The following is a 24,079-nucleotide window of genomic DNA, read 5'->3' as shown; positions in this document are numbered from 1 at the left end:
ACTCTACATGTTCTACAAAATTTAGAAGTCATTTCTGTTCTACGGTATTTAGAATACTAGTTTCTACGACTTTTAGAATACATATTCTATACTTTGTTCTTTGTTCTACAAAAATTAGAATATGTTTTCTAACATTTACTCATGTTCTAAGAATGTTAGAAAATATATTCTCAAGATTTTTTTTATTCTATAAAAATTAGAAAGTACATTCTATCTAATTTAGATTTAAAAAAAAAAATCTTAAAATATGAAAATTGAATATAGTGAATTGATTACATCTGCAAATTACAGAAGTTGAATTCTGAATACTTTAAAATTCTTTATACCTAAGTGAATAAATTATAACACAAATTAGAATTTTTCTTTATACTTCACACTTTTTCCTATAGATTACGCTTAATTTCTTGTCTCAAAACCCGGAAAATTAATTGAATTTTGAATGCTTTAAAATTCTTTATACCTAAGTGAATAAATTATAACACAAATTAGAATTTTTCTTTATACTTAACACTTTTTCCTATAGATTACGCTTAATTTCTTGTTTCAAAACCCGGAAAATTATAGTTGCGCTCCATAAAGAAATTGAAATCAAGGGAGTGAGATAGAGAGAGAGATTGAAGAAGAAGAAAAAAAATTATTTAATATGGCGTTATTAGAGAGGAGAGAACAATTACGAAAGCTTAACTTTGATGAGCAAGAGAATCAAAGAAGAAGAAGATATGAAATTATCTACGGTAAAACAAATAATAGAATGTAAATAAATGTTGATTTTGTCCTATATTTTTTCCAAATTGTTTTTAGAAAGAAATCAATTTAATTTAGAATTTTTTTAATAGTTTAGTAAGATTTTAAAAGACTGGAGCATATTGGGATTTTAATTATATGAAATCATATATGACCAATATTAAAGTATATATGACTAATCATGAATATAAAATGCATAGATGACAATATTTAAATTATTTGTCCTTTATTTCCAATTTTTCCATTTATTTATTTGTTTTATACTTTTCCAATTTTCCATTAATCTAATACAAGTATAGATAAAAAGCTGGATACTCTAAAACGCAGTCGTTTTGGTTATTTAACCTAAAGTTATAAAATTCTATCTCAAGCTTCTTCGATCGAAATCTATAAATACGACGCGACAAACCCAAATTTCGTTCAGAAACCCTAAAGCTCCCAACTTTCTCTGCAACAAAGAAATTCACCTGCTTACTCTTCTCCCTGAAAGATCTAATCTTCTCCGGTGACTTGTTTGTTGTTCCTTCAATCTCCCTAGTTTGTTTTGCCTAATATGAAGCTAAACCCATTAAAGATAAAGGTACTCTTCTCTCACCCTGAATTTATTGTTGTTGGTTCTAGAATATGATCGGATACCTTATTGTTTGTTTTTTTTTCGGTGTTGGGTTTAATCACAGGCTATATTCATATTTGATTTTTATCAATGGATCCGAGGAATTCGAGTGCGTGGGGTGGGAAAGATGATCTCTCCCTTGTCTCATCTGTGGGAGGTGCTGAATCTAAGAATAGATGTTGTGTGATAGATGACGATGGCTCTATTGGTAAGAAGCTATGTGAGAAACCTAAAGTGGAGAAAACTGTAGCTCAACCCTCTGCAGATGGGGCTGTTGAGTCTTTTACAGCGAAGAAGAAGAAAAAGAAGAAGGACAAGGGCAAGAAAGCAGATGCTTCTGTAGCTAATTCTTCTGTGGAGGCGAAGGAGGATAAACTAGAGAATTCCATATCTGAGCCCAAGAAGAAAGATGTAAAGGTTAAAGTAGCCGAGAAGAAAGTTCCTAAACATGTTCGAGAGAAGCAAGAGATTCTTGCGCGGCGGAAAGAAGCTGAAGAGAGGAAGAAGAAGGAAGAAGAAGAGAGATTGAGGAAAGAGGAAGAGGAGCGCCGCATAGAGGAAGAGCGAGAAAGGGAAGCTGAAGAGATTAGGCAGAGGAGAAAGTTAAGGAAAATGGAGAAGAAGCAAGAAGGCCTGATTCTAACAGCAAAGCAAAAGCGTGAAGCTGCTAAGAATGAGGCTTTCAGGAAACGGGTGTTATCTGATGCTGGAAGTCTTCTTGTTGCAGATAAAAACGGTGAACCCTCAAGACGTCCCATATATGGCAACAAAAACAAATCAGCTTGCATAAAAGCAAACGATTCTGCTTCTGTCCAGATGAAAGGTGATGTAGAAACAAAGGACAATCATGCAGCAGATAAACCAGGTACTTTGCATGAATTGGTTTCAGTTGACGATAAAAAGGTTGGAATAATCGAATCAGTTGACACAGAAGAGAAATATGAATCTGTTGATGTATCACATGAGAATGGTGATGAGGAGGATGTGTGGGATGCAAAAACTAATTTTACCATCAGGGGTGATTCTGATGATGAGGAGGAAAAACATCAGCCTGTGTTTAAGAAAGAATTAAACGACACTGCATCAAAGGCACATGATTCAGGTCAGTAGAAACACTTGAGGAAGAAGAACCTCAGCCTGTGGTTTATTTCGTTTGTCCGCTTTATCTAATTTTGGGTTTCAATACAGGTCCTGGCGCAGATAGACAAAAAGTGAAGCCTGGAGTTGCTGGCAAGCCAAAAACAGATGCCAAAAAAGCTATGCCTAAGATGGATGGTGCTACCTGGCCGAAAGATACTTCGAAAAAGGATGAAGGCTTAGTACTGAATGAAGCTTCTAAAGAAGTAGAAGAAAGTCTTCGCTCTCCCATTTGCTGCATCATGGGTCATGTTGATTCTGGTAAAACAAAGCTATTGGATTGCATCAGAGGAACAAATGTTCAGGAAGGTGAAGCTGGAGGTATTACTCAACAGATTGGTGCAACATATTTCCCTGCAGAAAACATCCGTGAGAGGACCAAGGAGTTAAAAGCTGATGCTAAACTCAAGGTGCCAGGTCTATTGGTTATCGATACACCTGGACATGAGTCATTCACAAATCTGCGGTCAAGGGGTGCAAATTTGTGTGACCTTGCAATTCTAGTGGTTGACATAATGCGTGGTCTAGAGCCACAAACCTTAGAATCTCTGAATCTTTTGAGAAGAAGGAATGTAAAGTTCATTGTTGCCTTGAATAAGGTGAGACTTCTTGTCATTCTGTTGGCATGTGTTTGGTATTCTTTATTGTCATTGATGTATGGCATAAAACCTCCAAATTTCAGGTGGATAGGCTATATAGGTGGAAAAAAAACAAGGATGCTCCTCTAATGAAGACAATGAAGCAACAATTGAGAAATGTGGTTGATGAGTTTAACATGAAATTACATCAAGTAAGTTCTACGTCTAGAGTTTTTAATCTTTTAGGGTGAATAGGATGTGCGTGTTATAAACTTATTAACTAATATTGTTTCATTGGTGTTCCAGGTTAAAACCCAGTTCCAAGAACAAGGACTCAATAGTATGCTTTATTACAAGAACAGAGAAATGGGAGAAACTATCAGTATTGTACCTACTAGTGCTATTAGGTCTCAGATTTTTTTGCTATCTTCAAATTGTAGTCTAGCATAGAGGTCAACCGTGCTAACTAATGGATTAATTTTGGATATTGATATTTCAGTGGGGAAGGGGTCCCAGATCTTTTGCTTTTGTTAGTTCAATGGGCTCAGAAAACAATGGTGGAGAAACTCACATATGTTGACAAAGTGCAGGTTTGTCTCATTCCTCTTTTAGATAATGAATCGTTTCTGCACTACTTCAGCTTTCTTATCTTTTCTTAAAATGGTTGACAGTGTACCGTCCTTGAGGTCAAAGTTATTGAAGGCCATGGTATTACAGTTGATGTTGTTTTGGTCAACGGTGTACTCCGTGAAAGTGATCAAATCATTGTTTGTGGGTCACAGGTAAGTAGAAAACTCATGGGTCATACCTAAACATGTAATATGCCAAGTATATCATAAAGCTGGAAACTTGATGTTATTGATTTTTTTTCCTTTCTTCTATTCTAGGGACCAATTGTAACAACTATTAGATCATTATTGACTCCTTATCCTATGAACGAGACGCGGGTGAAGGTACTTTCAGATAGTCCATTTCTTGCCTCTTGTTACTATTATTACTAGGGAAACATGGTTTATACAAATAGCTTTCTACATTCCTTTTTAGCGTACACAATGACTATTTCTTGATCTGATATTTCAGGGTACCTATATGGCACACAGAGAAGTAAAGGCTGTGCAGGGTATCAAAATTGCAGCACAGGTAATTGTCTCTGACATTGCAATTACTGTTATTTTTACTTGATCTTAATTACTTAGCACAAATGAGGACATCCTGAACAAATGTTTCCTATATTTTTGGTGTTTATAAAAGGGCCTTGAACACGCCATTGCTGGTACTGCCTTGCATGTGATTGGGCCTAATGAGGACATGGAAGAAGCCAAGAAAAATGTCATGGAAGATATTGAATCAGTTATGAACCGCATTGACAAAAGTGGTGAAGGAGTTTATGTACAAGCGTCTACATTAGGGTCTTTGGAAGCATTGCTAGAGTTCTTGAAGTCCTCAGATGTAAAAATACCTGTCAGTGGTAATGGCATAGGACCTGTGCATAAGAAGGATATCATGAAGGCCGGGATAATGCTAGAGAAGAAAGAAGAGTTTGCAACGATTTTGGCCTTTGATGTGAAAATAACTGCAGAAGCTCGCGAACTTGCAGACAAAATGGGAGTAAAAATCTTCTGCGATGATACCATCTATCGTCTCTTCAATAAGTTTAAGAGTTACATCGAGGGTATCAAAGAGGAGAAAAAGAAAGAAACAGCTTGTGAAGTAGTTTTCCCATGTGTCCTTCAGATTTTACCAAACCATATCTACAATAAGAAGGACCCAATCATCCTTGGAGTTAAAGTCAATGATGGAATACTCAAGGTATATGCTATTTTCTCATCAGGATCTGTGTACACTTGTCTTCTGGATCACAAAGATCTAACAATATGGTCTTTGTTGATTTAGGTTGGAACTCCCATTTGCATTCTCAAAAGGATTGAGAATGTAAGAGTGATTATGGACATTGGGCGCGTTGCATCTATTAAAAATAACAACAGGCCAGTTGATAATGCAAGGAAAGGACAGGAAGTGGCTATTAAAGTATGAGATCCCTTTCTCTTCATCATTAAAAACTTTTCTAGTTTTTCTGCAATTGACCTTGTAAACAAAAAACCAATGTTTGTTTTCGTATTAGATCATTGCTTCTAACCCAGAAGAACAGAAAAAGTGTGGGAAGCACTTTGGTATAGAGGACGGGCTTATCAGTCACATTTCTAGGCGATCCATTGACGTACTCAGAACTTACTATTGGGTAAGTTGTACAAAATGAGGTTTTAACAGTAACTTGTGTTTTATTAAAGCTTAAACTGATACTCGAAACCTGATTGCAGGAGGAGTTATCTGACGACGAGAAGAGTCTTGTTCTGAGACTTGAAAGGATATTGAACATACAATGAAAGATTTTAGAGAGGTTTGAGAGGGGAGGGACATAAACTTATGTGTTTCATTTTTTTTTCTATTTTGAACTGCTGATTTTTATTATTTTTCATCGTTTTGATATTATAGAACAACTCTTTTAATGCCCCTAAATACTTTATGCAATCAATTAAACCCCAACCCCTCCTGTTGTTTCTACAATTGTCTTTTGTTTAAACTCCCCATATTTTACAAAAAATTTGATGTCCATATAATTTACAAGATTATACACACGGACTTGGACATTATGCAAAATAAAACATCTTAATGTTTAGCATAATCTGTCTGATTTCCATCTATATATATAGTAGACATATATGGGTTATTGTGTAACTTAATAAAGTTTGAGGCGAATCTGTGAATAAAGAGAAATAAAGACTTGTGTATATTTTATTTGTTTTATAGATATTCGTAACTCTTCCATCGTCGTCGCACATTTTGATTTTGAATCGATTATTTCACACTTGTGTAGTCCTTGTGAGCTGGCTCCCATTGATTCAAACAACATCTCCGTGAGTCTCTGCGCCCACAAAGGTATTCACGACGGTCTTTTAGCTCTATTCTCGGTTGCGAACCAGATCTTTCCGGCGAATTTGATTATTGCAAAGTTGGAGTTTTTTTTTAGATTTTGAAAAGAGACTGGCTTAGAGATTCGAATTCATGTCGAGCTTATTACACAGCAGAAGGGTTTGTTTAATTTCTTCTCTCCGTAGAAATGTCAGAGATTGTGCGTTTACTTCTTCTTCCCCTGTTAGTCGTATCGTCAATTTAGGGTTTTTGGTGAGTAGAAGAATAATGGTTTGTTCAGTGTCACAAGTGAAATCAGAGAATCTCGAAAATCAAAACCAATGTTTGGAATCTTTTACAGTTTCTTATCTCGTGGATTCTTGTGGACTGTCTTTGGAATCTGCTAAATCGAATTCCAGATTCGTCAAATTGGTTTCTTCCAAGAAACCAGACTCTGTTCTTGCTCTCTTCAAGGACCATGGCTTCACCACTGACCAGATCACCAATGTCATCAAATCCTTTCCTCGTGTTCTGTCACTGAGCCCGGATGATGTTATCTTGCCCAAGCTCATGTTTTTCAGTTCTATCGGGTTTTCGACCTCTGATACTGCGAAAATGATCTCTTCTTGCCCGAAAATGCTGTCACATAGCTTGAACAAAAGAATGATCCCTTGCTATGATGCCCTCAAGAGCATACTCGTTGAGGAAGAAAACATTGTCAAGTGTCTCAAGCGCGGATACAGATGTTTCTCATTGAAGATTACAGATTGTGTGTCTCCTCGGGTCTCCATTTGTAGAGAGCTTGGAGTTCCTGACAAAAGCATCAAGTGGTTGGTTCAAGTGTCTCCAATCACTTTTTTCTCTCCTGAGAGAAGATTCAACGAGCTCTTAAACAGAGTTTGCAGTTACGGTTTTGACCCCAAAAAGGCGGGTTTTGTTCACGCTATGGTAGCCTTTGATCACACGAGTGAAGCAACAATGGAACGGAAATTTGAATTGTTCCAACGTTTTGGTTGGTCTAAAGAAGATTTCGTCGCAGCAATCATGAGATTCCCAAACTGTGTGATGGTTTCAGATGAGAAGATAATGTACACGATGGAGTACCTTGTAAACAACATTGGTCTGCAGGCTCGTGACATTGTTGCAAGACCGGTGGTGTTAGGCCTGAGCATGGAGAAGAGAATCAAACCAAGGAACCAGGTCATCTCTTTGCTTCTCTCTAAAGGACTTGTGAAGAATGAAGACATCAACTATTTCACTATACTAAAGCTGAAAAGCTCTGAGTTCATGGATAAGTTTGTGCTGAAACATCAGAATGAGATGCCACAACTTGTACAAACCCTTGCAAGTAATCGATGAGTCTAAAATAGATTGCGGTTTTGGCAGATTTCGTAAGTTTGTTCTATTAGAGAAGTGAGAACACAACACTACTGCTGATAACACATTTTCTTGTATCCGATCATGTTCTGGTGAATGTTGTTGTGACATTTAACTTGACATCACAAAATGATTGACCTAAATTGCTTTGCTTATGGTAATTTTGTTGGTTCTGTTTATTGTGCACAAAGAAATATCTATGATGATGATACTATAATGTTTTCATAGACATAAAGCCACATGTTCCATTTTCCTTTCTACAAGGATGTGAGAGTTCACACGCAATCTGGTGCAAAAGTAGGCATTAAATTTAGCTTTATAAATCGGAACACGACAAGGATTCCAAAAGTAGCTCTCTTTCTATATATGTTTTTTTCCGGAGATCATTGATTTGTCATGACGAGAGCTTTTATACTCTCCAACACGATCAATCTTTGTGTAAAGGATCTGTGTGGTGTTGTTGATATCTTTTTTGTGGAACTAAATGGATATATATATAGTTAGGCTCTAGTTGGGGATTACTTAGTTATAATTTCTAACTACCAAGAAATTCAGTGGTATTTTGGCAGATTAATTTGGCAGATTAATTTGGCAGATTAGTGGCACATTTTAGATTTTAATTAGTCTATTGAGTTAAACTGTAACGATATTCATTTCAAAAATTCAAATTTCTGTTTTTGCTTATAGTTTATAATTGTTCATTATTTCGATAGTTTAATTTTATAATATACATATATATATATATATCATTTCTGTGTACGTATAATCATTTTTTTTATATATGTCTGCATATATTTATCTCGGTAACCGATGGAACTGGTCTTAGGGATATCCAAATATTTACTTCACTCTATAAACTTAAGGATTTCTAAACTTTTCGAACTGCATCAAAACAGATGAAAGATCTAAGCAAACTATATGGAGATATGTTTTGCCCAATCATATATAGTTAAAGACTTAAAGCCATATAAGTGTTAAAAGACTCTCAAGTCCTTAATTAACGAGCCTTTAATTTTATCATTATTGGGGAAAACTCTAGTTGACAGAATTTATATTAACACATTAAGTTCCTTACAAAGAGATCCCATTACTATCAAATTCCCACGAAATAAAACAAGTCACCACAAGTCCATTCCACACTTTCTTTTCTATAAAAAAAAAAACGTAACCGCTTAAATTGTGTTGCATGAAGCATGAAGCATGAAGAAGAGTTTACTCACGTTACTCACGTATGTAACTAAACACAAACTTATCACAGACTATGTGTCCCAATCAGTTTTGTCAAACCAAAAGTAACGGCCATAGCTAACCAACCTCCAATCAAAACCCTAGCCGACGACTTAAACACCGGTGCTTTCCCCAAAACCGCTCCTAACCACCCAAACATCACTAACGCCAACGTCACCGCCGCCACGATCGCTCCGATTCTCACGTGATAGTCTTTCACAAACGCAGCCGCCATTAATGGGACAATCGCCCCCAAAGAAAACGCTAACGCAGATGCGGCAGCCGCTTGCATCGGACTCGGAAGCTTCTCCTTCTCTACTTGCCCTCCGTTTTCTCTCTTCATCTGAGCCACCTCGATGTCGTACTGAGAGTAAACGGATACAAACTCTCCGATGGCCATGCTACAAGCACCGGCGACCAAACCGGCGAAACCTGACAAGATCATGACTTTGACGTCTTGCTTTACGGCACCGACACCCATCATAAGTGAAGCCGTGGAGACAAGACCGTCGTTGGCACCAAGAACGGCGGCTCTTAGCCATTGAGCTCTTTTGGAGTAGTCGAAAGCCTTTTCTTGATCCATCTCCATGTCTAGGTTCGAGCTGTTGTTCACGTTGTGTGATTCCATGGTTAAGTGATAAGTCTTTTGATTTGGTTTTCTTTTCTTTCCTTTTGATTTTGTGCTGAAATAAGAAGGTAGAGAATATAGGTGAAGTGTGGAGAACACACGCCTAGGTTCTATTTATGGAGAGATTGTGTGAGTTTTTAGCTTTTTTTTTATTTAACTTTTTAAAATAATTTATGTGGTGGAATCGACGATTAATATATGGGGAGCATCATCACCACTAACAGAAATACTTTTATTATGTCTTTTTCAAAAAATTAGATTAGGCAATCGAATTAACAAATATCTAATCGTTTTTACACTATGATTATAAGTTTGAAACGAACAAATGAAGTTTAGAAAAAAAATAAAGTGGATTGCCGCGTACCATCGGTAAAGATAAGGCATAACGATTGATATAACTATACCCCAAAAATGGATCTCAAATGAATTAAAAAAAGAAACTTAATACTTTTCAAATAAAAAATTAAAAAAAAAAACTTAATAAATAATCAAAACAAAACGGAAAAGAAATGTGAAACCATACATTTATGTGTCTTTTTCATTTCATTTTATTCGTGAAGGACAGAAAACAAATATCACAATTTGAGAGACCGAAAGGGGTAGTTACATACTATACACTATGGAGTTGTTAAGTCGTCTTCAAGATTAATGCCATGCATATATATATATGTCTTCTTGGCAAAACAGGAAATACAAAATATATAATCTTAACCTCCCAAACGATTACCTAATGGTACACGAAATCTGTTGGCCAAAAGTTTATAAAACATATGTTACTTTAGTTATCTTGGTTTTGCTTTTATTACCATGTTCCCAAATTAACATTTCTTTTGGCAGCTGTATTACTATATTGACTCGAGAACACCATATTCAAATTTGGCAAATGCTTTAATTTACTTTCTCCAATAATCAATATATAGAGAAAAGAAATTTTCAGCAACTTCGTACTGTACATTTTATTTTTCTTTGAAAAAAATAACGTTTTGATATAGGAGTTTGGTTGGTAGTTACATGCATTTTTTGGAAGAAACGTAAATTGAAATAATACATAAAGAGCTTTCTAAAAGTTTCAGATTTTTTTTTTTTTTTCTTTTACATGACTCAAAAAAACTCGATTCCTTTTTTTGGGCTTAGTATCCTCTTTTCCAACAAGAGTCTTTGCCTTGTTAGGTTATAGAGCTTTGACTGGAAAAAACACTTTCCCTTTAACCTAATCAACCTGTTTAAGCTTCTGTGCAGCCTCTTTTTCTCAGATCTGTCTGAAATTTTAAGTTTTTTCTCGATTTCTCTTTGGTGTTCTTCGGAATTGTTGCTATTTTCTCTTTCAATGTCTTCTGCGATGGATAAAGCGATGATGGCGATGTCTTTGGATGAAGAAGATATACCTTTTGACATGCCAGCGCTTCCAGAATTCTCATCCTGCGAACGAAATACTCTCAGCCTTGTGGGAAGACTGTTGAATCCCGACTGTCAGGTCATGAAGCATCTCATTCGAGATATGCCACGGAAGTGGCAAAAGAAGGGTAAGGTCCATGGTATTGCGCTCTCTTCGGAGAGGTTTCAGTTCATCTTCAACTCGAAGTATGATTTAGAGGATGTCCTGGAGAAAGGTCTTCACACCTATAATGAATGGGCTCTTGCTGTTGAGAGATGGGTAGAGCACCCACCGGATAACTACCTACTGTTTGTTCCGATTTGGGTCCAAATTTGGAGACTTCCCATAAATTTCTACACGACTCTGGCCATCACAGCTCTCACTGACCTCATCGGACAGGTTAAAGTGGTTGAATTTGATCTAGATAAACCCCAGATTCTTGAGTACGTGAGAGTGTTGGTCCTCTTTGATGTTTCTCGCCCCCTCCGAAGAGCTAAAGTCGTTAATCTTCCTCATGGTGAGACTACAAAAGTGCATTTTGAGTATGAGAGAGTTCAAAAGAGATGCTATGAATGTCAACGACTCACTCATGAAAGGGAGGCTTGTCCGATTTTCCTGAAGAAGATTCAAGAGCAGGCTGATGCTAGAAAAAAGGGTAAGACGGTTGCAAAAGAGGTTAAACTTCCTTTCCTCAAGGAATCTGATGTCCTGTTTGGGATTCTTGAAGAAAGTCAAGTTGGTATCAACCCTTTGACTGGAAGACCGAAAATTGCTCCTGAGGTTTTAGAAGGAATGCGCCAATACTTGAATGTGTCTGATGAGGATGAGAAACTGATTCGGATTGATAGGATCAAGAAGTCGTTAATGGAAGTGGAGAAAGATCCGGTTATGGCCAAATCGTATCTGCAGTTGGAACCTCCTCCATTGGTGATTAAGCCTTCTACTTGTCCTAAAGGCATTGTCTTTAGTTATGAAGATGGAGGTGGGTCTGGTTTGCCTTCTATGCTATCCTCTGGTAAGATGCTACAGTATGGAGATTCAAGTCGAATGAGAATTGGTGATCTTAACCTTATGGCTAATGATGATTCTAGTCCTACGGATTCTCCTATGGAATTCTTATGTTTGTCTCAGCCTTCTCAAGATATTTCTACGGTGTATAGAATTGGCTCCGTTGGAGCTAATTCTTCCGGGAATATTCAAAAGAAGGCTAAACAAAGAAAAAGACCTAGCAAGATCACTAGAAAACTAAAGCAAGCAGCTTCAAAGACGCCTATAGAAGCTGTAAACATCAAAGAAGGGCTGAGCTCGGGTGTGTTGGTTAAGAGAAAGTCTGTGGTAGAGTCACAGTCCTCTTCAAAAGTCTCCAAGCTTAAGGCAAATTTGGTGATCCCAAAGGGGGGATCGCCCAATGTTTAATGAGCATAATGAGTTGGAATTGTCAAGTATTGGGACGGTCTCAAGACTTGGCGATTCCTCGTCTCGAGGAAATGCGTAAGAAACATTTTCCTGAGATGTTGTTCCTTATGGAGACGATGCATGGAAGGGATGTTCTTGTAGATATGCAGGAGTGGTTAGGTTATGATAGAGTACATACGGTGGAGCCTATTGGGAAGTGTGGAGGATTGGTTCTCTTTTGGAAATCCAGTATCAAGTTAGATTTTCTGTGTTTTGACAAGAATCTGTTGGATGTTCAAGTACAGTTTGGAGCCTCCAATTTTTTCTTATCTTGTGTTTATGGTGACCCGGATTCAAGTAAAAGAAGCAATGTGTGGGAAAGAATCAGTCGGTTTGGTGTAGGTCGAAGAGAGAGATGGTGCATGATTGGAGACTTTAATGCGATTTTGCATAATAGAGAAAAGATTGGGGTCCTAGAAGAAGTGATTCCTGCTTCAAACCCTTCTCTGAAATGTTGGGTGCATGTAACATGATGGAATTGCCTAGTTCTGGTAATAAATTTACTTGGGCGAGAAGAAGAGGAGAGCATTGGATTCAGTGTAGACTGGATAGAGCTTTTGGTAACAAGGCTTGGTTTGAACAGTTTCCAGTGTCTAATCAAGCATTCTTAGACATGAGAGGATCAGACCAAAGGCCCGTCTTTGTTAGTCTTTTGGCATCTCAAGACTCTTATCGAGGTCAGTTCCGGTTTGATAAAAGGTTTCTTCATAAACCGGGTGTTAAAGATGCTATTTTCAAGGCTTGGAAATCTGCAGGTGATAGTCAGTTTTTTAAGGTTGCTCAGAGATTGCGGTGCTATAGAAAATCGCTGAGTGCTTGGAAGAGAAACAATAACTTGAATTCGCACGATAAGATCAAAACGCTGGAGGCAGCGTTAGAGAAGCTTCAGTCTGAGAGATGGCCTGATCGTAATTGGCTCTTTAGATTAAAAAAAAGATTTGGCTGAAGCTTATCGGGAGGAAGAGTCTTACTGGAAACAAAAAAGCAGGCAGAAATGGTTAAGGAGTGGTAACCGAAACTCAAAGTATTTTCATGCTTCAGTCAAAGGTAACAGGTCTAGGAAAAGAATTGAGAAAGTGAAAGATGCTAATGGTGTTTTACAGTTCTCTGAAGCTGCTAAAGGAGAGGTTGCAACTGCCTATTTTGAGAATCTGTTTAAGTCCTCCAATCCTCCTAGCTTTGATGGTTGGTTTGAAGGCTTATTACCTAAGGTGACTAATGAGATGAATGGGAGGCTTATTGCTAGTGTTTCAAAGGAGGAAATTAGAGAGACTGCTTTCTCTTTAAAAGCTTCAAGTGCCCCCGGGGCAGATGGAATGTCTGCTCTCATTTTCCAACAATATTGGTATATTGTTGGTGATCAGGTGACCAAGGAGATTCAGGGTTTCTTTATGCATGGCTCCTTTCCTCCGGAGTGGAATTATACACACTTGTGTTTAATTCCAAAGATCCATCATCCTACGGAGATGACTGAGTTAAGACCTATAAGCCTCTGCTCTGTTCTGTACAAGATTGTTTCCAAGGTACTGGTAAGGAGATTGCAGCCAATTCTGCCTCAAATTGTATCTGTTAATCAGTCAGCTTTTGTCTCTGAAAAATTGATAACAGATAATATTTTGGTCGCGCATGAGCTGGTTCATAGCTTGAGGACTCACCCTTCCATCTCCTCAGAATTTATGGCCGTCAAGTCGGACATGTCTAAAGCTTACGATAGGGTAGAGTGGAGCTATCTGAGATCTTTACTTCTCGCTTTGGGGTTTCACAAAACTTAGACTGATTGGATCATGGTTTGTGTCTCCTCGGTGACTTACTCGGTTTTGATCAATGATCATCCTTTTGGCCTGATTTCACCGCAGAGAGGGATTCGTCAGGGAGATCCTTTGTCTTCTTTTCTGTTTGTTCTCTGTACTGAAGGGCTGACTAACATGCTGAATGTTGCTCAAAGGAGAGAAATTCTTCAAGGTATAAAGTTTAGTGATGATGGACCGGAGATTCATCACCTCCTTTTTGCAGACGATAGTCTTTTTATGTGTAAAGCCTCAAAGGAGCAATGTCAAGTTCTTCAACGGATTCTCAATGAGTATGGTACAGTGACTGGTCAATCGGTTAACCTAAGTAAGTCAGCCATTACTTTTGGTTCAAGAGTGGATCTGATTGTTAAAGTCGAGCTACAGAACATTATGGGCATATTTACTGAAGGAGGGTCAGGGTCTTACCTCCGCTTGCCAGAATGCTTCAGCGGGTCTAAGGTTGAGCTCTTGGGCTACATTAAAGATAGATTAAAAGAAAAACTTACTGGATGGTCATCAAGATTCTTATCTCAAGGAGGGAAAGAGGTTTTGCTTAAATCAGTAGCACTTGCGATGCCTGTTTTTGCTATGTCTTGCTTCAAGCTTCCCAAAACTACATTTGATAATTTGGCAAGCGCAATGGTTGATTTCTGGTGGAGTGTTGGTAATAAATCAGGAAAGATTCACTGGCATAGTTGGGAAAAGTTGTGTCTCCCGAAAGATTTGGGTGGCCTTGGGTTTAGGGATATTCAGGGCTTCAATCAGGCGCTATTGGCAAAGCAAACTTGGAGAATTCTTCAGGAGCCTTCCTGTCTTTTTGCTCAGCTCATGAAGAGCAGATACTTTGAATTCTCTGATTTCTTGGAAGCTTCTTTGGGGACCAGACCTTCCTTTACCTGGAGAAGTATACTACACGGGAGGGATCTTCTCAACCAAGGGATTATTAAAAAAGTTAGAAATGGCAAATCTTTGAGGGTCTGGATTGATAATTGGATTGAGGATGATGGATGGAGAGCTCCCCTGAGGAGAAACAATTTTTTTAACCCTGATTTGAGAGTCTCTGAATTACTAAACATGCATAACAGATCCTGGGATCTGCAGGCTTTACAGGAGCATTTCTTGCCCGACGACATTGAAAGGATTCTAAAAATTAAACCGGCCATGAGGATTGATGATTTCTTTGCTTGGAGATATAACAAGGGTGGAAACTTCTCAGTAAAGTCTGCTTACTGGTTCGCTTCTCAGTCCATTAATCCTCAGGTCAGATTTGAGGCTGCGGTGGCGCCTTCAACTAATTGTTTAAAGCAACAAGTTTGGGACATTCCAACAGATCCTAAGCTCAAGATTTTTCTCTGGAAGTCCCTTTCTGCGGCTCTACCTGTTGCGGCGGCTCTATCAAAGAAAGGATTGAACATGAATTCAATTTGTCAGATTTGTGGGATGGATGAAGAGGAGACTCCTAATCATATCCTTTTCTCTTGTTCCCTTTCCAGACAGATATGGGCTTTATTAGACTACCAGGGTCCTGAGTTTGGTTTTCATAATGGCTCCATTTTCTCTAATATTCATCATCTCCTAGCTAACAGATCTAACAGGAATTGGCCGGCTCTGCTTAGAACTAGCTTTCCTTGGATTCTCTGGCGTATATGGAAAAATAGAAATCTCACTTTGTTTGAAGGAAAGAGTTTTTCGGCCTTGGAAACAGTTGAAAAGATTAGAGGAGAAGTGAATGAGTGGTTGGAAGCTCAAAAGGTGGAGTCTGAAGGAGAAGAGGCTGATGGGGTTGTGAGAAATATTGGTGTTGCTTGGTCGCGGAGAAACAGAATTGCAGGTTGTGCTTGGGTTGTTAGAGATGAAAAGGGATTTGTTTTGTTGCATAGTCGTAGGAGTTTTTCTAATGTGTGCAGCAAAATGGATGCTCAGTTTGAGGTTTTGATGTGGGGTATTGAAAGTATGAGAAGTCATAACTTGGGAAGAGTGTTTTTTGCGATCCAAGCTGACGAGTTGGTGGGGGCTGTGAATAGGCCGATGGCTTGGTCATCCTTTTACTTTTACTCATCTGAAGCTAGGGAACTTTTGAAAGGGATCATTGACTGGAAGTTGTCTAAGGAGTCTGTCCTTGCAAATAGAGGGGCATCTCTCATTGCTCAAAGTGTCATTTCTGATCTAAGGTTACATTCTTATGTTGCCTCAGGTCATCCGTTTTGGCTTAATCGTTTATTTGAGGATGAGAGAGCTCTTGCCTCTTTTTGAGTTGCAACGTATCGGTTCCCGTTTGGATCATATGTGGTGAGTCCATTCTTTTGTATAGGCATTTTGATGTGTTCAAAGGTGCTAGTTTGGTAGATGTAGTAGAGAAGTTATTTTCTCTCCTTGTGTGGCTGAAAGACTTCTTTTTGTGTAAACTGTATTCCACCTTTTCTCTAATATAATTCCAGAGGAAAAACGGTCTATTTCCCCCCGAGAAGTATCGCATCATAACAGATAGAGCCCAATCTTTGACCCCGGTCCTAATGTCCCTGAAATGGAAGTTCAACACCTAAATGTCCCCGAATCGAAAGTTCAACACTTGAATGTCCCCGAATCGAAAGTTCGAGAGCTAATACCACACAGAGATGGGTTTAATCGGTTTACTGTATTCAAAAACGATTTACGAACCAACTAAACCTAATTATAACCCGAGTAAACCAGATTTTGCCCAATTACGACCCAATTTACTCTCTAAAATCGAAATCCCCAAACAAAACCCTAAAAAAAAAATCCCCAAATCGAAAAGAAAGAACCCTAGAGAGAAATTGCGATTTTGTTGATCTAATCTGCTGCTCAAACTCCATCAACAGTCTACTCTTGTCATCACCACTTAGTTCCAAAGATGAGACATAAATTTTGGTTGATGAAATCAATGTGGTCTTCGATATTGATAAGCTTTGATTAGTCTCTCTTCTTCTCCATGACGATTTCTAAGATTGATGAGATTAACCAAACGATCTGGGATGCAAGTATTCAGAGTCTTTCCTCATCCTTAGTTCAGTTTCTTAATCGCTTCTTTGTAACTTCAAATTCGATTGATTTTCTGTAAATTCACTCATTATTGACAATTGCTTTTGTGAAACTTCAAATTGGGGTTTTTTTTTATCGTGAATTCGTGATTTTATAAGTTCTCTTCAAACTCTGTTTTTTATGGATTCGATGTGGTGAAGATGAATACACTGAACATGGATGGGAAGAAGAAGAAGAGTAAAGTGAAAAGATCTAGCTTTGTTGAGGAAGAAGATGATAACAAGTATCATCATTGGCTTGATCGCAAGGAGAAGAGGGAAATCGGCGGTTATGGTAAAGGTAAAGGTTGTGGTGGTGGTGTAAAAGCTGATTCTTCGACGAGGATTGGTGTTGGGGCAACGGCGGCGGGAACGACGAAGTTTCCATGGAGCAACATGAGATTTGTTGGTTTATGAGCAGATTATTATGAAATTATTGATTTGTATTTCTTTAGCTATCAAATTATGATTGTGTTGTTGAATTATTGAGGAACTTTGATAATTATTGGGGTTTGAAATCGAAATTGGGGATTTGGAATTTAGGGTTCTAAATTTGGGGATTGTGAGGTTTTGAAATCGAATCTGGGAAATATGAATTCGAGACTGGGTCGGGTTACGGGATATAATCGGATATTTAATCGGTTTGGTTTTGGGAATACATGGTTTGGTCTCGGGTTTACAGCTAAAACCGACGATACCCAGATTCAGGGACATTTAAGTGTTGAACTTTCGATTCGGGGACATTTAGGTGTTGAACTTCCATTTCAGGGACATTAGGACCGGGGTCAAAGATTGGGCTCTATCTGTTATGATGCGATACTTCTCGAAGGGAAATAGACCGTTTTTTCAATTCCAAATGATCAAAAAAAAAGACTTGAAACAAATCAAGAGCGTATATGTCATTTTTATTTTATATTCTCCTTTCTCTCCTTGATTTCAGAACACGGAAACTGTGAAAGCATTTTTCTAATTAAATAAAAATGAAACAACAATCTCATTCTTTTACTTTTCTGTTTATTTTTTGGTTTATATATTATACTTTTTTCTCGACAAAGAAACAATCCCAAAACAGAAGGGGGCGAAATCAATCACACACACTGTTTAGAGTTTGACCAAAAGTGATCAATGGGTAATCTTCTATTTATTGATAAGACATTGTTATATTTTGGAATTGTTTGATAAGTGTAATCATATTTCTACACCTTCTTTCATTAAATTTAATAAAAGGGATTCATTAATTTAGGAAGAAAAAACAGGTCAAACATGGATTAACAGTTAACTAATACAGCTCCTTACTGATAAACAGACACATAATGGACGATTAAAATATGAAATAGTAGAATCCAACTATCTTATATATGAAGGGGATCAAAATTGAATCAGATGCTTTTCACACTATAGATTCTTTGATCCAGCTAGAGCCGTATGTAAGTGAAAATCATAAACAACAAATTAATAGTAGATAAATGCACACATAAAAGTTAGGGTTTTTTTTTTTATATATGTATATAAAATAAAAATAGATGGATTAATGAATTGGAAAGCACTGAGAAATAGATATATGGTGAGATAAAATAATGGAAAGAGTTGATAATAATATAAAGAAAGAGGGACGAGTGTGGTTTCCACACGAATAGCACCACATTTCACCATCATCATCACTTGTTTGCACACACACGTACGTAGACATCTACCTAGATGTTTGTTCATGTGTATGCATGCATACGTAGTCGCCTACGTACATATATGCCAGCATATTTTTAACATTCCGGAATTTTGAATTTATATCTCATATCATATAAGTGCAATATTTTTTTGGTTTTCTCTATGATTCACACACTACATACAAATATATACCGGATAGATTAATCGGAAATAATTACACAATGAAGACACTAGTCGATATTAATAAATTACAAACCGTATACGAATTATGATATCACGTATGTTTCTATGAATTCAATAAATTGATATCTATAATGTTAGAATACATGGTATTATAAAGTCCACTATCTCAAATATTTTAAAAGCATTGTGTAAAATGCTATAGTCTTTGTAGAGAGGCTTGAAAAACAAAATTTAATCTGGTTTTCGTAATTTGGATTAGAAAAATTGATCCTAAAATAAACAATAATCTATATGTTTTTTTTTTAAATAATAATCTATATGTTGAATCAATGTATATCCCTTAGTCTCTCCCTATGTAGTAGTGAAAAGTATGTTATTATATTGTGCCTTTTATATTGAAAATGAAGGAAATAGACATATGGATTTCAACTTTACTAGTGTGGTCCAAGTCCTAGTCCTACTCGTGAAACGCTAAATATCATGAAAATTCGGAATACTTTCTGTTATTAACAGTTTAAGACGCACTTAATTTTGTTGTGTCGATGGTTAATCTAGTAATCTACGCGTCGAAACCTGTTTTTTTTTAAAAAAAAAAGCATAGAGACTCGAATAGATAAATTTTCTGTAGGCTTGAAAATAAAGAGTCTGGTGCAAATCATTTTCAAATGATAGCCACAAACTTACAAAAATATTAAAATTACAATTCTTGTCTAAATAAGTTAATATAGCAGAAAATTTGAAACTTAACTGGGCCAAATATAATGGGCTTAACATATGTTGATTGATGAATGGGCGTAACGTAACACCAATTAATAGAAGAAATACATGTAAAGCCATTTCCAAAATATTGACCCGTTTGCGAATGTGATAATAATTATGATCGCATCTCTTTTTGGAAATATAAAAATAATTAGAAATAGACAAGTTGACAAGTGTTCTTTGTCCATTCTGATCCAAAATTCAATCTGCTTCTTCGTGGAACTGACTCTTTAGGAAAAGTTTGCCTTGCCATGGGACATGCTTCTCCAATCTGAAATAGACAGGTCTGTGACGTCTTGGAGCTGTCTTCAGTCTTGGCCGAGACACTTGTGCAGTCAAGACGGACACACCTGAATCCACCAACTAATATCTTTGTCTGAATATAAATAATTGCCAAAACATTTAAAGACATTTCATACTCTCTATATATGTCGATGGAAATTGTTTGTTTATTCCGGAAAGTCTTGAGAAGCTCAAAACCAAGAAATGTTTTTGAATTTCTGGGGTTTTTATTGGGTATATATCTGGAAAAAACAATCGAGAACTGCAAAATCTTGTTTCAAGTTGTAAGTGAATTTACTATAAAAGTCAAAATTCAACAGTAGGGATTCATTCAACTTAATTTCATCACTAATATTAGACGGACCAAGTGAATATAAAAATAATTATATATATATATCATTCATCTACAATATCATTTTTTTGTGACATTAATGATATGTACATGAAGATATATTTATATATTCACTTGGTCCGACTTGGTCCGTCGCGTATAATAGTGATGAAATTAAATCAAATCTCTGCTTTGAATTTTGACTTATATATCGTCTTTACTTCGAGCAAGATTTCAGCAGCCACCTCTTACTTTTCCACGGTACACTATTCAGCAACCTAGCTGGACCGGCAACGCTAGCCTACAATAATTTATAAGAAAATATTATAAAATTAAATTTAATAAAGAGAGAAATATCTAAGCTTAGGCCTTTAGCTATAAAAGGTAAAACAAAGGTGCACCAAAAATATACTAAACCAATATCATCCCAACAATACAAAGAAGAAACACACACACATACACTCTCAATACATCTTTCCTCGCTTCCGATCAGTGAGATCACGTAGAGTGCCTTGAAGGAGAAGAAAGAGAGAAAAATGGGATACTTTATTGGAGAAACCGTAAGCTCTAACTCTAAAACCCCATTTGTTATTGATGATGATAACGACTTGGGTTTGATGGCCGTGAGACTAGCCAATGCTGCTGCCTTTCCAATGGTTCTCAAAGCCGCCCTCGAGCTTGGTGTCTTTGACACTCTCTACGCCGAAGCCTCTCGCACCGACTCGTTCCTCTCACCCTCTGAGATAGCGAGTAAACTACCAACTACACCTCGTAACCCTGAGGCGCCGGTTTTGTTGGACCGCATGCTTCGTCTACTCGCTAGCTATTCTGTGGTCAATTGTGGTAAGGTCTCAGAAGGAAAGGGTGAGAGGGTCTACAGAGCCGAGCCAATTTGCAGGTTCTTCTTGAAGGATAACATTCAAGATATTGGATCCCTTGCTTCTCAAGTCATTGTCAATTTCGATAGTGTCTTCCTCAATACTTGGTAATTTTCATTATTCATGGATGTCTTATAATTCTTAAAGAAGTGGCTTCATATTCAATGAATCTTACGATATTGATACATCATTTTTGCAGGGCACAATTGAAAGATGTGGTGCTAGAAGGAGGTGATGCATTTGGCCGCGCACATGGTGGTATGAAACTCTTTGACTATATGGGTACGGATGAGAGATTCAGCAAGCTCTTTAACCAAACCGGTTTTACCATTGCGGTTGTGAAGAAGGCTCTTGAGGTTTACCAAGGTTTCAAAGATGTGAATGTGTTGGTTGATGTAGGAGGTGGAGTTGGTAACACCCTTGGTGTTGTTACTTCTAAGTATCCCAATATTAAGGGTATCAATTTTGATCTAACTTGTGCCTTGGCACAAGCACCCTCTTACCCCGGTGTGGAGCATGTTGCCGGAGATATGTTCGTAGATGTCCCAGCCGGAGATGCTATGATCTTGAAAGTAAGTTCAACAACTTATTACTTATATGTTTTGGAAATGTATACATGTTAGGATTTTATACTTACGTGTGTTTAAATATGTTTTTACAGCGTATACTTCATGATTGGACCGATGAAGATTGTGTCAAGATTCTTAAGAATTGTTGGAAATCACTACCAGAAAATGGTAAAGTGGTTGTCATAGAATTAGTCACTCCTGATGATGCAGAGAATGGAGACATCAACGCAAACATTGCCTTTGACATGGACATGTTAATGTTTACCCAATGTTCTGGTGGAAAAGAGAGATCAAGAGCTGAGTTTGAAGCTTTGGCAGCAGCTTCTGGCTTCACCCATTGCAAGTTCGTTTGCCAAGCTTATCACTGCTGGATTATTGAGTTCTGTAAATAAAATGTGTGAAATGTAAAACTAAATCGTCGTTAATAATAATTTGCATCTTTGTTGCCATTTTCTCTTGATATCTTTGTCATCGAGTAATAAAAGAGTTTAGTCATTGTCCCTTGAACTGGTTTTATCTACTCATTCGAAATTGATTATTCACTAACAACTCACAAAGTCACAAGTGCATATTCATTACTCAATGGTCGGCTGTTTTCTCTTCATTAGCTGTTGTATCCCTAGCAGCAGAAAATATGACTACCTCTCTAATTTATTGTATCAAATCTTTCTGTAATTGCACAGGTAAAAGCTAGAGAGAATTAATCTTCGTCTTGGAAATTTTCATAGGATATAAGATTTTTACAATTCAATGGATTTTTTTATCTAAAAAAAAAAAGTCAATGGATTTAATCAAAGTTCATTGACTTAATTTCATCACTATTGAATATTGATATAAGAATTTTTATAGTAACAAAAAAAAAGATACAGGATCTTTAGCCACTTTTTACTCTTTTAACTTTAACAACGACCGTCATGTTTAAAAGCTTATAAATATATAAAGCTATAATCCCCCATACGGATTTCACTTGAAAAGGCAAATATGCCAAAAAGCTAAACCAGCATTGTAGTGATATTATATTCTTTAATCTTTACAAAAACAATATTTTTGATTCCAGAACCATCAAACTGTCGGACTGTATCTAATCGATTCGAAATTCTTATAGACGAAATTTCTTATAGGTTTTAGACAGAAAAGTACCTAAAAATCAACTAAGATTCCCCAATTGATGTAGGCTAATCGATCCAAACAAAATCTTTGATCTAGTCCAATTAAGTTTCATAAACTTCTAAACAATATACAAAATCATAATTTTAGATATAAACTTTTTATATAGTCATAATTTCATAAAGATAATATTGTTTATAATGGTCAGACAAAGACTATAGCCGTTCTTGACTCAGACCTAGTCCTACGCAATTTGAGATTCCTCGGCGACTGCATTCGGATATTGGTTGGGGAAAATAAAACGTCACTCTTAATTAGTAAGAATTATTTTTAATAAGAGTAGCAACGATACATTAATATAATTATTTTTGCTAAATCAAACTTTGTGACTTTCCTGGAATCAAACCGATGTTCCAATTCAAAATAGACTAACGGCCGAAAAGGGACTGGCTGCGGACTCCATAATAAAGTGACAATTGTGATGTTACATGAATTTGGTCCAAATCTCCAAATGAACCTATTTTATCAAAACGGACGGCTTTAATATTTAAAGATTTTTTTTTTTGTCGTCTAGATTTATTATGGAAGCCCATTTGGCTCATTGGTTGACCAATGGTTGATTAATGCTTCTATACCAAAAGGTCTGGGGTTCGAGTCCCAGGTTTTGCGATTTATTAACAAATTTGCAGATTAATGGAGGCAAGTGTGCAAGAAATCTCCAGCGATGTACAATTATAGCCGTTCGCCAGGATTCTACGCAGAGAAGAAAGTGTCGCCAGGTCGTGGATCATTGAATGTATTCATCAAGATTACGAAGAAAGAAGTGTAGTCTGTCATGAATCTAGTAAGGGTTGGAAGGAATTGACAGTTGTAGAATCGTCTATGTAACAGTTCTCATAATTTGCAATTAATAATAAATCTAGACGACAAAAAAATATATTTAAAGATTAGCATGTTTTTTTATATATATTAACGAGGTTCAAACTTTCTTGAAATAATTAGAAATTCTAGAAATATTCAAAACAATTTGTGAAAAATAAATTTAGAAATATAATATACTCAAAACAATTTGCTAGAAAAATATAATAAATTTAATTTGCTAGATAAACAAAACCTGGACATCAATTAATAAAATTAATAATATTGATAAAATAATTACGTGAAATATTGATCTCAAACGTATTTTGGAAGAAAAAAAACGTAACATATTATTTTATCCAATCATTATGATACGTCGACGTAAAATTTTGTCATTAAAATTATTTTGCATCATTGCATGTACATCTTAAATTTTCAACTATCTTACAAATCAACTCAAATTGTTAGTCTTCCATATAAGAAATTGTTTGTAAATTTGAAGGAAAATTACAAAAGCAACAATAATAGAGAGAATCATTTTCCTTGGCCCAGTCCTTGGTCGTCGTATCAAGTGG

The 24,079-nt window shown here is 36.7% G+C and overlaps 4 protein-coding genes across 6 annotated transcripts; 3 read left to right on the top strand and 1 right to left on the bottom strand.

Moving 5' to 3' along the window:
- Positions 1-1,115: 1,115 nt before the first annotated feature.
- Positions 1,116-5,616, top strand: LOC9326491 (eukaryotic translation initiation factor 5B). 3 transcript variants are annotated; one of them, XM_021013241.1, is made up of 13 exons: positions 1,116-1,324; positions 1,422-2,459; positions 2,558-3,093; positions 3,177-3,284; positions 3,379-3,479; positions 3,572-3,662; positions 3,744-3,854; positions 3,960-4,025; positions 4,153-4,212; positions 4,324-4,881; positions 4,966-5,100; positions 5,195-5,311; positions 5,391-5,616. In XM_021013241.1, exons 2-13 carry the CDS (start codon positions 1,448-1,450, stop codon positions 5,454-5,456), a joined length of 2,961 nt encoding a protein of 986 aa, XP_020868900.1. In that variant the 5' UTR covers positions 1,116-1,324; positions 1,422-1,447; the 3' UTR covers positions 5,457-5,616. The 3 variants fall into 3 exon arrangements, with proteins under 3 accessions (XP_020868900.1, XP_020868899.1, XP_020868898.1); XM_021013240.1 differs by having other exon boundaries at positions 2,546-3,093; positions 5,394-5,616; XM_021013239.1 differs by having other exon boundaries at positions 2,546-3,093.
- A 112-nt stretch (positions 5,617-5,728) lies between these two features.
- LOC110224975 (transcription termination factor MTERF6, chloroplastic/mitochondrial) lies at positions 5,729-7,573 on the top strand. Its single transcript, XM_021013242.1, has one exon. The coding sequence runs from the start codon at positions 6,136-6,138 to the stop codon at positions 7,339-7,341; it is 1,206 nt and encodes a 401-aa protein (XP_020868901.1). The 5' UTR covers positions 5,729-6,135; the 3' UTR covers positions 7,342-7,573.
- A 783-nt stretch (positions 7,574-8,356) lies between these two features.
- Positions 8,357-9,352, bottom strand: LOC9329216 (vacuolar iron transporter homolog 1). Its single transcript, XM_002890382.2, has one exon. It carries the CDS (start codon positions 9,212-9,214, stop codon positions 8,612-8,614), a length of 603 nt encoding a protein of 200 aa, XP_002890428.1. The 5' UTR covers positions 9,215-9,352; the 3' UTR covers positions 8,357-8,611.
- Positions 9,353-20,362: 11,010 nt separating this feature from the next.
- On the top strand, positions 20,363-22,046 carry LOC9329214 (indole glucosinolate O-methyltransferase 4). The gene is made up of 3 exons (XM_002893107.2): positions 20,363-21,077; positions 21,170-21,542; positions 21,632-22,046. Exons 1-3 carry the CDS (start codon positions 20,629-20,631, stop codon positions 21,929-21,931), a joined length of 1,122 nt encoding a protein of 373 aa, XP_002893153.1. The 5' UTR covers positions 20,363-20,628; the 3' UTR covers positions 21,932-22,046.
- The last annotated feature ends 2,033 nt before the right edge of the window (positions 22,047-24,079 follow it).

Source organism: Arabidopsis lyrata, assembly GCF_000004255.2.
Source record: "Arabidopsis lyrata subsp. lyrata unplaced genomic scaffold ARALYscaffold_1, whole genome shotgun sequence".
Taxonomy (NCBI): Eukaryota; Viridiplantae; Streptophyta; class Magnoliopsida; order Brassicales; family Brassicaceae; genus Arabidopsis; species Arabidopsis lyrata.
The sequence above is the reverse complement of the archived record's forward strand: the minus strand, read 5'-3'. Positions and strand labels throughout refer to the sequence as shown.

Bases quoted from the DNA above. Each gene is read 5' to 3' on its own strand.
- LOC9326491 (XM_021013239.1), top strand. From the start codon at position 1,448: ATGGATCCGAGGAATTCGAGTGCGTGGGGTGGGAAAGATGATCTCTCC. The intron at 3,094-3,176 runs GTGAGACTTCTT...TCCAAATTTCAG, and splicing joins TCATTGTTGCCTTGAATAAG to GTGGATAGGCTATATAGGTG. The intron at 3,480-3,571 runs GTCTCAGATTTT...TTGATATTTCAG, and splicing joins GTACCTACTAGTGCTATTAG to TGGGGAAGGGGTCCCAGATC.
- LOC110224975 (XM_021013242.1), top strand. From the start codon at position 6,136: ATGTCGAGCTTATTACACAGCAGAAGGGTTTGTTTAATTTCTTCTCTC.
- LOC9329216 (XM_002890382.2), bottom strand. From the start codon at position 9,214: ATGGAATCACACAACGTGAACAACAGCTCGAACCTAGACATGGAGATG.
- LOC9329214 (XM_002893107.2), top strand. From the start codon at position 20,629: ATGGGATACTTTATTGGAGAAACCGTAAGCTCTAACTCTAAAACCCCA. The intron at 21,078-21,169 runs GTAATTTTCATT...TCATTTTTGCAG, and splicing joins AGTGTCTTCCTCAATACTTG to GGCACAATTGAAAGATGTGG. The intron at 21,543-21,631 runs GTAAGTTCAACA...ATGTTTTTACAG, and splicing joins GAGATGCTATGATCTTGAAA to CGTATACTTCATGATTGGAC.